The 15,086-nt window shown below is 57.5% G+C and overlaps 1 protein-coding gene across 31 annotated transcripts in view; it reads left to right on the forward strand.

The window, feature by feature from the left end:
• Positions 1 to 9,413: 9,413 nt before the first annotated feature.
• LOC108535957 (uncharacterized) overlaps positions 9,414 to 15,086 on the forward strand; it is a 191,608-nt gene continuing 185,935 nt past the window's right edge. For 29 of the 31 annotated variants that reach the window (XM_017882369.1, XM_017882368.1, XM_017882370.1 and 26 more), the window contains exons 1-5: positions 9,414 to 9,441; positions 10,679 to 10,808; positions 11,184 to 11,228; positions 13,017 to 13,061; positions 14,266 to 14,310. In XM_017882369.1, the coding sequence (XP_017737858.1) occupies positions 10,679 to 10,808; positions 11,184 to 11,228; positions 13,017 to 13,061; positions 14,266 to 14,310 (265 nt within the window). In that variant the 5' untranslated portion in view covers positions 9,414 to 9,441. Of the gene's footprint in view, positions 9,442 to 10,678; positions 10,809 to 11,183; positions 11,229 to 12,058; positions 12,147 to 12,522; positions 12,587 to 13,016; positions 13,062 to 14,265; positions 14,311 to 15,086 lie in introns of those variants that run through there. The other 2 variants (XM_017882391.1, XM_017882392.1) reach the window with 2 other exon arrangements.

Genomic DNA, 15,086 nt, shown 5'->3' on the forward strand with positions numbered 1-15,086 from the left:
GAATTTTGCAAGAGGATGCTGGGATCCCAAGGTCCCTTGCAGGACCATTGTATGTTGAACTGGAGACCTGGAGGCTCTGAAGGGCATCTGGAGGTGGCCCAACCTGTCTCTGCGCTCCTCTGTGAGGCAGCCCAGGCTCCCTGTGAGGGGTTAGTGTTGGTGCTCTGGTTCCCTGGGGGCAGGGAACATTGGTGGCTCCCTCCTGAGCCCCTGTTCTCACCTTGTGCCTTTCAGATCTTCCACCCAGGAGGTCCCCCTGGCATTGACTGGCATAGGTGAGTGGATCCTACTGGGGTCACGGGTCATGAGCCAGACCATGTGAGGTCCCTGAGATTCAGCCTTTGAGCAACAGTTTTTTCAGGGAGCAGACTTGAATTTCCACCTGGGAGGGAAGGATTCTCCTGGAGGGCGACATTTTTTGGGAATTGGACCCAAGGAAGACACCTTCCCTGAAGCCCTGCCAGGGTGATGGTGGTCCAGGCAGGAAACTTCCTTCTGCTTAATGCAGGGCAGCACCCAGCTGAGACTCAGTGCTCCAGTAAGGCCTCCAGAACTGCCCAGGCCACATGAGGGGGGCCAGAGGGGCTACAAGGTGCCACAGAGGTAACGGGAGCTCGTAGTCCCCAGAGTGTGGTGCGTGAATTGGCCCATTCGGTTGGGTCTCAGAGATTTAAGGATTGCACCACACCATGGCCCTGAATGCAACCGTCCCTGTTGATCAATGGGTCATCCCAGTGAGTCTCCTGGAGCCTGGTGGGAGGTGGCATGGTTTTCCTGGGGTTGGGTCAAGGCAGGGCTCTGGCCAGTACCTCATGGTGCTGCAGGTCAGCCCTGGGACTCATGGGCTTTGGGCCAAGGGGCAGCCCACATCCAGCTGGGGCCACCCTTTCTCTNAAGGATTCTCCTGGAGGGCGACATTTTTTGGGAATTGGACCCAAGGAAGACACCTTCCCTGAAGCCCTGCCAGGGTGATGGTGGTCCAGGCAGGAAACTTCCTTCTGCTTAATGCAGGGCAGCACCCAGCTGAGACTCAGTGCTCCAGTAAGGCCTCCAGAACTGCCCAGGCCACATGAGGGGGGCCAGAGGGGCTACAAGGTGCCACAGAGGTAACGGGAGCTCGTAGTCCCCAGAGTGTGGTGCGTGAATTGGCCCATTCGGTTGGGTCTCAGAGATTTAAGGATTGCACCACACCATGGCCCTGAATGCAACCGTCCCTGTTGATCAATGGGTCATCCCAGTGAGTCTCCTGGAGCCTGGTGGGAGGTGGCATGGTTTTCCTGGGGTTGGGTCAAGGCAGGGCTCTGGCCAGTACCTCATGGTGCTGCAGGTCAGCCCTGGGACTCATGGGCTTTGGGCCAAGGGGCAGCCCACATCCAGCTGGGGGCCACCCTTTCTCTATGGTCAAGTGTCGTGAAGGGTGGCCTCCTGAGTTGGGAACAGCCGCTATTGAGGCACTTGTACTGGGAATTAGTTGCTCAGGCTGCTTGGGAGCCATGGTGTCACTTCCAGGGTGGCAGGGTCTTGGGACCAAGCAAAGGAGAGGGCACCATGTCGCTGCAGTTAGGCCATGTGTGACTGGCTGTGTGTCTGGGAAGTATGAGGAGTATGAATGGGGACCCACCAGAAAAAGCAAGTGGCCCTGCAGCCCCAGGCTCTGATTTCCAGTGCACACTTGGAGAGGGTGCCTGTACACCCACCTACCAGGCTCAGGGGTAGGCTATGCCACTGTCAGGTCTGCAGTGGCGCATGGCATCTGGACCAGCCTCCTTGGTTGGCTGTGACCTGGCCGGTGGCCTGGGCCTGTGCCCAGTGTTCCCAGGGCAGCTCTGGGGTGCTGTGGGGAAGCTGATTTGGCCAGTGGAGGTGCTCTCGGGTCCTGCAGTCCAGCATAGCCTAAGCGTTTTGCCTGAGCCCAGTGACCTGCCTGCCTTGCCCTTGCCGGGTTCGGTGGTAGGGAGGGCCAAGGGTTCCCTGCATAGGTGACGAGTCAGTATTTTTCATGAGTATCATCATATGTGTCCATGGAGCAGGAGCAAACATGAACTGGCACCCGCCACCCACTTCTCCACATGGAGGTGGTCACATGTCCTCCACGTGTTCCCCCAGATGGTGAGACTTCTGTTGGGCTCGCTTTTCCTGGGCCAGTGTCCTTCAGTCAGGTGTTCAACCTTCGGTGCGCTGAGGCTCAGGCCCTTCCTGGTGCCCTGGTCTCCTGCACTGAGCTGTGGTGAGAACATCCGTGTTCCACTGGATGCATAAGCAGGAAGGGGGGTGCCCTGGGTTGGGTCAATGATGAGAACCTTATCTTGTCCTGAAGAGAGGTGATGACTTAAAAATCATGCTCAATAGGATTATGCTAAGGCCCACCCTAAGTGAGAAATTTGGAAAGGGATGTTGGGATCCTGAGATTTCTGGCAGTGCCACTGTATTTTGGGTTGGAGACCTGGAGGCCCTGAAGGGCATCTGGAGGTGGCCCAGATCTTTCTCTGTGCTCCTCTGTGTAGCAGCCCAGGCTCCCTGTGCGGGCTTGGTGGTGTTGTTCCTTGGGGGTGGGGCATGTGGGTGGCTCCTCCCTGAGCCCCGGTTCTCCCCTTGTGTCTTTCAGTGAGCTCTTCTGCCAAGGGGGTCCTCCTTGCAATGACCAATATAGGTGAGTGGATCCTGCTGGTGTCATGGTCCATGAGCCAGTCTGCTTGGGGTTGCCAAGGGTCAGACTTCGGGCCATGAGGGTTTCCTCAGGGAGCCGACCCTAATTCCCCCCAGAGAGGCATGGTTTCTCCAGGAGGGCAGCTTCCTTGGGAATCTTACCCGAGGAGGATGCCTTCCCTGAAGCCCTGCAGGGGTGACGATGGTCCAGATAGCAAAGGGTTCCTTCAGCCCCATGCAGGACATCGCCCAGCTGAGACTTGGTGTGCGGGTCAGGTCTTGAGGACTGCCCAGGCCACATGAGGGGGGCCAGAAGTGCCACATGAGGGGGGCTCTGGGGTGCCACAAGTGTTACGTATGAGCTCTCAGTCCCCAGACTTGTTTCAGGGGTGTGGTGACAGGGTCGAGTCACAGAGGTTCAAGGATCTCATCCCACCTGTGACCCTGAATGGGGCCGACCCTGTTGAGCAACTGGCCATCCCAGTGGCACGTATTGAGCCTGGTGGGGTGTGGTGCAGTTTCAATGGGGTTGGGTCAAGGCTGAGAAATGGTTGGTGCCTGGTGGTGCTGCAGTCCAGCCCTGGGAGGGATCTGTGGGCTTTGGGCTGAGGGGGAAGCTTGCATCGCATTGGGGGTAACCTGTTCTCCGAATCTGAGCGACAGTAGCAGTGACATTCTGAGGTGGGAAGGCCCACTGTCTGAGGTCCTGTACTGGGAATTTGCCACCCCACCTTCTTCTGAGCCATGGGGTCACTTCCAGGGTGATGGGGTCTTGGGACCAAGGAAAAGAGAAGATACCATGTGGCCCTTGATTGGCCAAGTGTGGCCTAGGTCTGTGTTTGGGAGGTGTGTGGGATGTGGATGGGGTCCCACCACTGAAAGCTCGTGGCCCAGGTCCCCAGGCTGTGATTTTCAGTGCACACTTGGAGAGGGCACCTTGGTGGGTGCCCACCACGTCCAGGGGCAGGCTATGTGACTGCCAGGTTTGCAACAGTGCGTAGCTTCCGGCTACCCTCCTTGGTTGGCTGGGAGCGGGTTGGTGGCCGTGGCTCATGCACAGTGGTCACAGGGAAGGCAGGCTGCCCTGTTTTTTCAGAGTATGGGGAAGGGGAGGGCCATGGGTGCCCTGCATCCGTGATGGGTCAGTGTTCCACATGGAATCCTTTACGTGTGTATCTCTTATGCCTTCTACATATGGAGATGTGAGGCCCTATGTTGACATATGTCCCCCTCCTGTACCCCAGATGGTGAGCATGGAGGAAGACTTGCGTTGGGCCCAATGGCTCTGGGCCAGTGTCTGTCAGCCAGTTCCAGCCCCAGGTGCACTGAAGCTCAGGCCTTTCCTGGCACCCTGGTCTCCTGCACTGAGCTATGGTGAGCATATCCTGGTCCTGCTGAATGCAAGCGTGGGGAGGGGTTGTCCTAGGTTGGGTCAATGATGAGAACCTTATAATGTTCTGAAAAGAGGTGATGACTTAAAAATCATGCTCAATAGGATTACGCTGAGGCCCAGCCTAGGTGAGAATTTTGGAAGAGGACTCTGGGATCCCAAAGCCCCCTGCAGGGCTCCTGTGTTTTGGGCTGGTGACCTGGAGGCCCTGAAGGGCATCTCGTGGACCCAACTGTATCTCTGTGCTCCTCCATGAGGCAGTCCAGCCTCCCTGTACTGGCTTGGTATCCAGGCTCCGGGTCTCCAGGGACGAGGCACGCTGGAGCCTCCTTCCTGAGCCCCCATTCTCCTGTGTCTTTCAGTGAGCTCCTCTGTCCAAGTGGTCCCCCCAGCCTTGAGCAGCATAGGTGAGTACATCCTGTTTTGGTCATGAGCCATGAGTGATGCAGCATGGGGTCCACGACATTCAGCCTTCAGGCCACTAGGGTTTTCTCAGGCTGCCAACCTACTTCCCACCAGGGAGGAATGGTTTCTCCAGGAAGGCTGCCTCCTTTGGAATCTGACCTATGCCTTTCCTGAAGCCCTGCAGGGGTGACAGTGGTCCAGGCAGGAAGGGGTCCTTCAGCTCATTTAGGGCAGCTCCCAGTTGAAACTCGGTGGCCAGGTCAGGCCTGGAGTACTGCCCAGGGCACATGGGGAGGTGGGGCACAGGGGATGCAGTGCACCCTGGAGGTCACACTGGAGTTCTTTCTCCCTGGAGAGGGGTGAGTGACTGGGCCCACACGGTCAGGCTGCAGAGATTCAAGGAATGCTCCACACCCATGGCCTTGAATGGGACCAACCCCGTTGAGCAATGGGCCATCTTAGTGGCACCTCCTTGAGCCTGGTAGGGGACGGCAGTCTTTCAGTGAGGTTGGGTCAAGTCTGAGCTCTAGCTGGCACCCAGTGGTGCTACAGGCTGGCCCTGGGACTTGTGGGCTTTGGGCCAAGGGGAAGCTTCCGTCCTGCTGGGGACAACCCTTCCTTGAGGTCCAGTGGCAGGAAGGGGGGCCTCCTGAGGTGGAAAGGCCTGCTGTCAAGAGACCTGTCCTGGGAATTTGCCGCCCAGTCTGCTTCTCAGCCATGGGGTCCCCTCTAGGGTGGTGGGGTCTTGAGCACACGGAAAGGAGAGGACACTGTGTGGTTCCTGATAGGCTGAGTGTGGCCCAGCTCTGTGTGTTGGAGTTGTGCAGGGCATGGATTGCGACCCACCAGTGAAAGCACGTGACCCTGGAGGTCCCCAGGCTTGGAGAGGGCACCAGGTCTGGCACCCACCATGCCCAGGTACAGGCTCTGGGACTGCCAGGTTGCAGCAGCTTTTGGCATCTGGACCACCCTCCTTGGTTGGCCAGGAGCTGGTTGGTGGCCCTGTTCCATGCCCCATGTCCCTGGTATGGCCATGGGGTTGAGCGGGAGAACCGGTGCTGGCATGGAGGTGCTCTTGCAGCATGCAGTAGGGTGCATCCCAGGTATCTTGCCTGAGTCAGGTGACCCACTTGCCCTGTCTTTCCAGGGTTTGGTGGCAGGGAGGGCCAAGGGTGCCCCATATCCATGTTAGGTCAGTGTTCAGCATGGATCCCATCACATGAGTATCACTTAGCTCCTTCCCCGCACTGATAAGTGAGGCCCTGATTTGACACATGTCCTCCTGTCCCTCTAGATGGTGAGCCTGGAGGAAGACTTGTGTTGGGCCCACAGGCCCCGGGCCAGGGTACATCAGCCAGGTGCTCACCCCACAGTGCGCTGAAGCTCCGACCCTTCCTGGTACCCTGGTCTCCTGCACTGAGCTGTGGTGACCATATCCAGGTCCCACTAGATGCATGTGTGGGGAGGCAGAGTGCCCTGGGTTGGGTCAATGATGAGAACCTTGTATTATCTTGAAGAGAGGTGATGACTTAAAATCATGCTCAACAGGATTACGCAGAGGCCCAGCCTAGGTGAGAATTTTGAAAGAGGACACTGAGATCCTGAGGTCCCCAACAGGGCCACTGTATTTTGGGCTGGAGATCTGGAGATCCTGAAGGGCATCTGTGCTCCTCCCTGAGGCAGCTCATGCTCCATATTCGGAATTGGTGTTGATGCTCCACTTCCCTGGGGCAGGAAATGTGGGTGGCTATTTCCTGAGCCCCTTTCTCCCCTTGTGTCTTTCAGTGAGCTCTTCCGAACAGGTGGGCTCCCTGGCATTGACTGACATAGGTGAGTGGATCCTTCTGGGATTATGGGCCATGAGCCAGGCCGTGTGGGGTCCCCAAGGTTCAGCCTTTGAGTCACAAGGGTTGTCTCAGGCAGCCAACCTGATTTGCCACCTGGGAGAGATGGCTTCTTCAGGAGGGTGGCTTTTGTGGGAATCGGACCCAAGGAGGACACCTTCCCTCCTTGGGTCCTACTTGGGGTGACAGTGTTCCAGGCAGGAAAGGGTTCCTTCTGCCCAGAATGTGATTTCTGGTGCAGCTTGGAGAGGGTACCTGTACTTGCCCCACCACGCCCGGGGCAGGCTTTGCCACTGCAGGTCTGCAGTGCCACGTGGTATCAGGGCCAGCCACCTTGGTTGGCTGTGACTTGACTGGTGGCCCATGCCTATGCCCAGTGTTCTCAGGGCTGCCCTGGGGTCATGCAGGAGAGCTGTTTTGGGCAGTGAAAGTGCTCTTGGGGCCTGCAGTATGGCACAGCCTGGGCATTTTGCCTGAGCCCAGTGAACTGCCTGACTTATCCTTCCTGGGTTTGGTGGCAGGGAGGGCCAAGGGTGCCCTACATTGGTGACAAGTCAGTATTTCACATGGATCTCATCACATGTGTCCATGGAGGGGGGGCAAGCGTGAGCTGGCACTCACCCCATTCTCCCAATGGAGGGTGGTCACATGTCCTCCACCTGTCCCCTAGATGGTAAGACTGGAGGAAGACTTCCATTGGGCCCGCTTTTCATGGGCCAGTGTCCATCAGCCAGGTGCTCAGCCCCAGTGCACTGAAGATCCAGCCTATCCTGGCACCCTAGTCTCCTGCACTCAGCAGGAGTGCTGAGCACATCTGGGTTCCACTGGATGTTTTTTTGCAAGGAGGCGGTTCCCTGGGTTGGGTCAATGATGAGAACTTTATATTGTCCTGAAGAGGTGATGACTTAAAATCATGCTCAATAGGATTACGCTGAGGCCCAACCTAGGTGAGAATTTTGGAAGAGGATTATGGGATCCTGAGGTCCCCAACAAGGCCACTGTATTTTGGGCAGGAGACCTGGAGGCTCTGAAGGGCATCTGGAGGTGGCCCAACCTGTCTCTGCACTCCTTCGTGACGCAGCGCAGGCTCCCTGTGTGGGATTGGTGTTGGTGCTCCAGTTCCCTGGCGTGAGGAACGTTGGTGGCTCCTTCCTAAGCTCCTGTTCTCACCTTGTGTCTTTCAGTGAGCTCTGCCACCCAGGAGGTACCCCTGGTATTGACTGGCATAGGTGAGTGGATCCTGCTGGGGACATTGGTCATGAGCCAGACCGTGTAGGGTCCCCAAGGTTTAACCTTTGAACCACAAGGGTTTTCTCAGGGAGCAGACCTGAATTTCCACGTGGAAGGGAAGGGTTCTCCTGGAGGGCAACTTTTCTGGAACCAGACCCAAGGAGGACCCCTTCCCTGAAGCTCTGCAGGGATGATGATGGTCCAGGCAGGAAAGGGTTCCTTCTGTCCAATGCAGGGCAGCACCCAGCTGAAATGCAGTGATCCAGTAAGGCCTCCAGAACTGCCCAGGCCATATGAGGTGGGCCAGAGGGGCTACAGGGTGCCACAGGGGTAGCAGGAGAGTTCTTGGTCCTTGGAGTGTGGTGCCTGAATGGGCCCATGGGATTGGGTTGTGTAGATTCAAGGATTGCGCACCACCCATGGCCCTGAATGTGACCTTTCCTGTTGAGCAATGGGCATCTCAGTGGGTGGGGGGGTGGCATTGTTTCCCTGGGGTTGGGTCTAGGTAGAACTCTGGCTGGTACCTGGTGGTGCTGCAGATCAGCCCTGGGACATGTGGGCTTTGGGCCAAGGGACAGCCCGCATCCTGCTGGGGATCACCCTATCTCCGAGGTCAAGTGTCGTGAAGGGTGGCCCCGAGGTGAGAAGGCCTACTGTCGGGGATCTGTCCCAGGATTGTGTTGCTCAGGCTGCTTCTGAGCCATGGCATCACATCCACAGTGGAAGGGTCTTGGGCCCAAGCATGGCAGAGGGCACCATGTCGTTCTGGATTGGCCACATATGGCCTAACTCTGTGTGCCAGAGGTGTGCAGAGCATGGATGGTGACCCACCGGAGGAAGCACGTGGCCCTGCGTCCCAGGCTGTGATTTCCAGTGACACTTAGAGAGGGTGTCTTGATTTGTGCTCACCATGCCCAGGGGCCAGGTCTGCAGCCTGAGCCCCATGTGGCAGCTGGGTCGGCCAGGGGCAGACTGCGATAGCCANGCTCAGGGGTAGGCTATGCCACTGTCAGGTCTGCAGTGGCGCATGGCATCTGGACCAGCCTCCTTGGTTGGCTGTGACCTGGCCGGTGGCCTGGGCCTGTGCCCAGTGTTCCCAGGGCAGCTCTGGGGTGCTGTGGGGAAGCTGATTTGGCCAGTGGAGGTGCTCTCGGGTCCTGCAGTCCAGCATAGCCTAAGCGTTTTGCCTGAGCCCAGTGACCTGCCTGCCTTGCCCTTGCCGGGTTCGGTGGTAGGGAGGGCCAAGGGTTCCCTGCATAGGTGACGAGTCAGTATTTTCATGAGTATCATCATATGTGTCCATGGAGCAGGAGCAAACATGAACTGGCACCCGCCACCCACTTCTCCACATGGAGGTGGTCACATGTCCTCCACGTGTTCCCCAGATGGTGAGACTTCTGTTGGGCTCGCTTTTCCTGGGCCAGTGTCCTTCAGTCAGGTGTTCAACCTTCGGTGCGCTGAGGCTCAGGCCCTTCCTGGTGCCCTGGTCTCCTGCACTGAGCTGTGGTGAGAACATCCGTGTTCCACTGGATGCATAAGCAGGAAGGGGGGTGCCCTGGGTTGGGTCAATGATGAGAACCTTATCTTGTCCTGAAGAGAGGTGATGACTTAAAATCATGCTCAATAGGATTATGCTAAGGCCCACCCTAAGTGAGAAATTTGGAAAGGGATGTTGGGATCCTGAGATTTCTGGCAGTGCCACTGTATTTTGGGTTGGAGACCTGGAGGCCCTGAAGGGCATCTGGAGGTGGCCCAGATCTTTCTCTGTGCTCCTCTGTGTAGCAGCCCAGGCTCCCTGTGCGGGCTTGGTGGTGTTGTTCCTTGGGGTGGGGCATGTGGGTGGCTCCTCCCTGAGCCCCGGTTCTCCCCTTGTGTCTTTCAGTGAGCTCTTCTGCCAAGGGGTCCTCCTTGCAATGACCAATATAGGTGAGTGGATCCTGCTGGTGTCATGGTCCATGAGCCAGTCTGCTTGGGGTTGCCAAGGGTCAGACTTCGGGCCATGAGGGTTTCCTCAGGGAGCCGACCCTAATTCCCCCCAGAGAGGCATGGTTTCTCCAGGAGGGCAGCTTCCTTGGGAATCTTACCCGAGGAGGATGCCTTCCCTGAAGCCCTGCAGGGGTGACGATGGTCCAGATAGCAAAGGGTTCCTTCAGCCCCATGCAGGACATCGCCCAGCTGAGACTTGGTGTGCGGGTCAGGTCTTGAGGACTGCCCAGGCCACATGAGGGGGGCCAGAAGTGCCACATGAGGGGGGCTCTGGGGTGCCACAAGTGTTACGTATGAGCTCTCAGTCCCCAGACTTGTTTCAGGGGTGTGGTGACAGGGTCGAGTCACAGAGGTTCAAGGATCTCATCCCACCTGTGACCCTGAATGGGGCCGACCCTGTTGAGCAACTGGCCATCCCAGTGGCACGTATTGAGCCTGGTGGGGTGTGGTGCAGTTTCAATGGGGTTGGGTCAAGGCTGAGAAATGGTTGGTGCCTGGTGGTGCTGCAGTCCAGCCCTGGGAGGGATCTGTGGGCTTTGGGCTGAGGGGAAGCTTGCATCGCATTGGGGTAACCTGTTCTCCGAATCTGAGCGACAGTAGCAGTGACATTCTGAGGTGGGAAGGCCCACTGTCTGAGGTCCTGTACTGGGAATTTGCCACCCCACCTTCTTCTGAGCCATGGGGTCACTTCCAGGGTGATGGGGTCTTGGGACCAAGGAAAAGAGAAGATACCATGTGGCCCTTGATTGGCCAAGTGTGGCCTAGGTCTGTGTTTGGGAGGTGTGTGGGATGTGGATGGGGTCCCACCACTGAAAGCTCGTGGCCCAGGTCCCCAGGCTGTGATTTTCAGTGCACACTTGGAGAGGGCACCTTGGTGGGTGCCCACCACGTCCAGGGGCAGGCTATGTGACTGCCAGGTTTGCAACAGTGCGTAGCTTCCGGCTACCCTCCTTGGTTGGCTGGGAGCGGGTTGGTGGCCGTGGCTCATGCACAGTGGTCACAGGGAAGGCAGGCTGCCCTGTTTTTTCAGAGTATGGGGAAGGGGAGGGCCATGGGTGCCCTGCATCCGTGATGGGTCAGTGTTCCACATGGAATCCTTTACGTGTGTATCTCTTATGCCTTCTACATATGGAGATGTGAGGCCCTATGTTGACATATGTCCCCTCCTGTACCCCAGATGGTGAGCATGGAGGAAGACTTGCGTTGGGCCCAATGGCTCTGGGCCAGTGTCTGTCAGCCAGTTCCAGCCCCAGGTGCACTGAAGCTCAGGCCTTTCCTGGCACCCTGGTCTCCTGCACTGAGCTATGGTGAGCATATCCTGGTCCTGCTGAATGCAAGCGTGGGGAGGGGTTGTCCTAGGTTGGGTCAATGATGAGAACCTTATAATGTTCTGAAAAGAGGTGATGACTTAAAATCATGCTCAATAGGATTACGCTGAGGCCCAGCCTAGGTGAGAATTTTGGAAGAGGACTCTGGGATCCCAAAGCCCCTGCAGGGCTCCTGTGTTTTGGGCTGGTGACCTGGAGGCCCTGAAGGGCATCTCGTGGACCCAACTGTATCTCTGTGCTCCTCCATGAGGCAGTCCAGCCTCCCTGTACTGGCTTGGTATCCAGGCTCCGGGTCTCCAGGGACGAGGCACGCTGGAGCCTCCTTCCTGAGCCCCATTCTCCTGTGTCTTTCAGTGAGCTCCTCTGTCCAAGTGGTCCCCCCAGCCTTGAGCAGCATAGGTGAGTACATCCTGTTTTGGTCATGAGCCATGAGTGATGCAGCATGGGGTCCACGACATTCAGCCTTCAGGCCACTAGGGTTTTCTCAGGCTGCCAACCTACTTCCCACCAGGGAGGAATGGTTTCTCCAGGAAGGCTGCCTCCTTTGGAATCTGACCTATGCCTTTCCTGAAGCCCTGCAGGGGTGACAGTGGTCCAGGCAGGAAGGGGGTCCTTCAGCTCATTTAGGGCAGCTCCCAGTTGAAACTCGGTGGCCAGGTCAGGCCTGGAGTACTGCCCAGGGCACATGGGGAGGTGGGGCACAGGGGATGCAGTGCACCCTGGAGGTCACACTGGAGTTCTTTCTCCCTGGAGAGGGGTGAGTGACTGGGCCCACACGGTCAGGCTGCAGAGATTCAAGGAATGCTCCACACCCATGGCCTTGAATGGGACCAACCCCGTTGAGCAATGGGCCATCTTAGTGGCACCTCCTTGAGCCTGGTAGGGGACGGCAGTCTTTCAGTGAGGTTGGGTCAAGTCTGAGCTCTAGCTGGCACCCAGTGGTGCTACAGGCTGGCCCTGGGACTTGTGGGCTTTGGGCCAAGGGGGAAGCTTCCGTCCTGCTGGGGACAACCCTTCCTTGAGGTCCAGTGGCAGGAAGGGGGGCCTCCTGAGGTGGAAAGGCCTGCTGTCAAGAGACCTGTCCTGGGAATTTGCCGCCCAGTCTGCTTCTCAGCCATGGGGTCCCCTCTAGGGTGGTGGGGTCTTGAGCACACGGAAAGGAGAGGACACTGTGTGGTTCCTGATAGGCTGAGTGTGGCCCAGCTCTGTGTGTTGGAGTTGTGCAGGGCATGGATTGCGACCCACCAGTGAAAGCACGTGACCCTGGAGGTCCCCAGGCTTGGAGAGGGCACCAGGTCTGGCACCCACCATGCCCAGGTACAGGCTCTGGGACTGCCAGGTTGCAGCAGCTTTTGGCATCTGGACCACCCTCCTTGGTTGGCCAGGAGCTGGTTGGTGGCCCTGTTCCATGCCCCATGTCCCTGGTATGGCCATGGGGTTGAGCGGGAGAACCGGTGCTGGCATGGAGGTGCTCTTGCAGCATGCAGTAGGGTGCATCCCAGGTATCTTGCCTGAGTCAGGTGACCCACTTGCCCTGTCTTTCCAGGGTTTGGTGGCAGGGAGGGCCAAGGGTGCCCCATATCCATGTTAGGTCAGTGTTCAGCATGGATCCCATCACATGAGTATCACTTAGCTCCTTCCCCGCACTGATAAGTGAGGCCCTGATTTGACACATGTCCTCCTGTCCCTCTAGATGGTGAGCCTGGAGGAAGACTTGTGTTGGGCCCACAGGCCCCGGGCCAGGGTACATCAGCCAGGTGCTCACCCCACAGTGCGCTGAAGCTCCGACCCTTCCTGGTACCCTGGTCTCCTGCACTGAGCTGTGGTGACCATATCCAGGTCCCACTAGATGCATGTGTGGGGAGGCAGAGTGCCCTGGGTTGGGTCAATGATGAGAACCTTGTATTATCTTGAAGAGAGGTGATGACTTAAAAATCATGCTCAACAGGATTACGCAGAGGCCCAGCCTAGGTGAGAATTTTGAAAGAGGACACTGAGATCCTGAGGTCCCCAACAGGGCCACTGTATTTTGGGCTGGAGATCTGGAGATCCTGAAGGGCATCTGTGCTCCTCCCTGAGGCAGCTCATGCTCCATATTCGGAATTGGTGTTGATGCTCCACTTCCCTGGGGGCAGGAAATGTGGGTGGCTATTTCCTGAGCCCCCTTTCTCCCCTTGTGTCTTTCAGTGAGCTCTTCCGAACAGGTGGGCTCCCTGGCATTGACTGACATAGGTGAGTGGATCCTTCTGGGATTATGGGCCATGAGCCAGGCCGTGTGGGGTCCCCAAGGTTCAGCCTTTGAGTCACAAGGGTTGTCTCAGGCAGCCAACCTGATTTGCCACCTGGGAGAGATGGCTTCTTCAGGAGGGTGGCTTTTGTGGGAATCGGACCCAAGGAGGACACCTTCCCTCCTTGGGTCCTACTTGGGGGTGACAGTGTTCCAGGCAGGAAAGGGTTCCTTCTGCCCAGAATGTGATTTCTGGTGCAGCTTGGAGAGGGTACCTGTACTTGCCCCCACCACGCCCGGGGGCAGGCTTTGCCACTGCAGGTCTGCAGTGCCACGTGGTATCAGGGCCAGCCACCTTGGTTGGCTGTGACTTGACTGGTGGCCCATGCCTATGCCCAGTGTTCTCAGGGCTGCCCTGGGGTCATGCAGGAGAGCTGTTTTGGGCAGTGAAAGTGCTCTTGGGGCCTGCAGTATGGCACAGCCTGGGCATTTTGCCTGAGCCCAGTGAACTGCCTGACTTATCCTTCCTGGGTTTGGTGGCAGGGAGGGCCAAGGGTGCCCTACATTGGTGACAAGTCAGTATTTCACATGGATCTCATCACATGTGTCCATGGAGGGGGGGCAAGCGTGAGCTGGCACTCACCCCATTCTCCCAATGGAGGGTGGTCACATGTCCTCCACCTGTCCCCCTAGATGGTAAGACTGGAGGAAGACTTCCATTGGGCCCGCTTTTCATGGGCCAGTGTCCATCAGCCAGGTGCTCAGCCCCCAGTGCACTGAAGATCCAGCCTATCCTGGCACCCTAGTCTCCTGCACTCAGCAGGAGTGCTGAGCACATCTGGGTTCCACTGGATGTTTTTTTGCAAGGAGGCGGTTCCCTGGGTTGGGTCAATGATGAGAACTTTATATTGTCCTGAAGAGGTGATGACTTAAAAATCATGCTCAATAGGATTACGCTGAGGCCCAACCTAGGTGAGAATTTTGGAAGAGGATTATGGGATCCTGAGGTCCCCAACAAGGCCACTGTATTTTGGGCAGGAGACCTGGAGGCTCTGAAGGGCATCTGGAGGTGGCCCAACCTGTCTCTGCACTCCTTCGTGACGCAGCGCAGGCTCCCTGTGTGGGATTGGTGTTGGTGCTCCAGTTCCCTGGCGTGAGGAACGTTGGTGGCTCCTTCCTAAGCTCCTGTTCTCACCTTGTGTCTTTCAGTGAGCTCTGCCACCCAGGAGGTACCCCTGGTATTGACTGGCATAGGTGAGTGGATCCTGCTGGGGACATTGGTCATGAGCCAGACCGTGTAGGGTCCCCAAGGTTTAACCTTTGAACCACAAGGGTTTTCTCAGGGAGCAGACCTGAATTTCCACGTGGAAGGGAAGGGTTCTCCTGGAGGGCAACTTTTTCTGGAACCAGACCCAAGGAGGACCCCTTCCCTGAAGCTCTGCAGGGATGATGATGGTCCAGGCAGGAAAGGGTTCCTTCTGTCCAATGCAGGGCAGCACCCAGCTGAAATGCAGTGATCCAGTAAGGCCTCCAGAACTGCCCAGGCCATATGAGGTGGGCCAGAGGGGCTACAGGGTGCCACAGGGGTAGCAGGAGAGTTCTTGGTCCTTGGAGTGTGGTGCCTGAATGGGCCCATGGGATTGGGTTGTGTAGATTCAAGGATTGCGCACCACCCATGGCCCTGAATGTGACCTTTCCTGTTGAGCAATGGGCATCTCAGTGGGTGGGGGGGTGGCATTGTTTCCCTGGGGTTGGGTCTAGGTAGAACTCTGGCTGGTACCTGGTGGTGCTGCAGATCAGCCCTGGGACATGTGGGCTTTGGGCCAAGGGACAGCCCGCATCCTGCTGGGGATCACCCTATCTCCGAGGTCAAGTGTCGTGAAGGGTGGCCCCCGAGGTGAGAAGGCCTACTGTCGGGGGATCTGTCCCAGGATTGTGTTGCTCAGGCTGCTTCTGAGCCATGGCATCACATCCACAGTGGAAGGGTCTTGGGCCCAAGCATGGCAGAGGGCACCATGTCGTTCTGGATT

The sequence above is a fragment of the Rhinopithecus bieti genome, unplaced genomic scaffold (assembly GCF_001698545.2).
Source record: "Rhinopithecus bieti isolate Rb0 unplaced genomic scaffold, ASM169854v2 scaffold_13247, whole genome shotgun sequence".
In the NCBI taxonomy this organism is placed as follows: domain Eukaryota; kingdom Metazoa; phylum Chordata; class Mammalia; order Primates; family Cercopithecidae; genus Rhinopithecus; species Rhinopithecus bieti.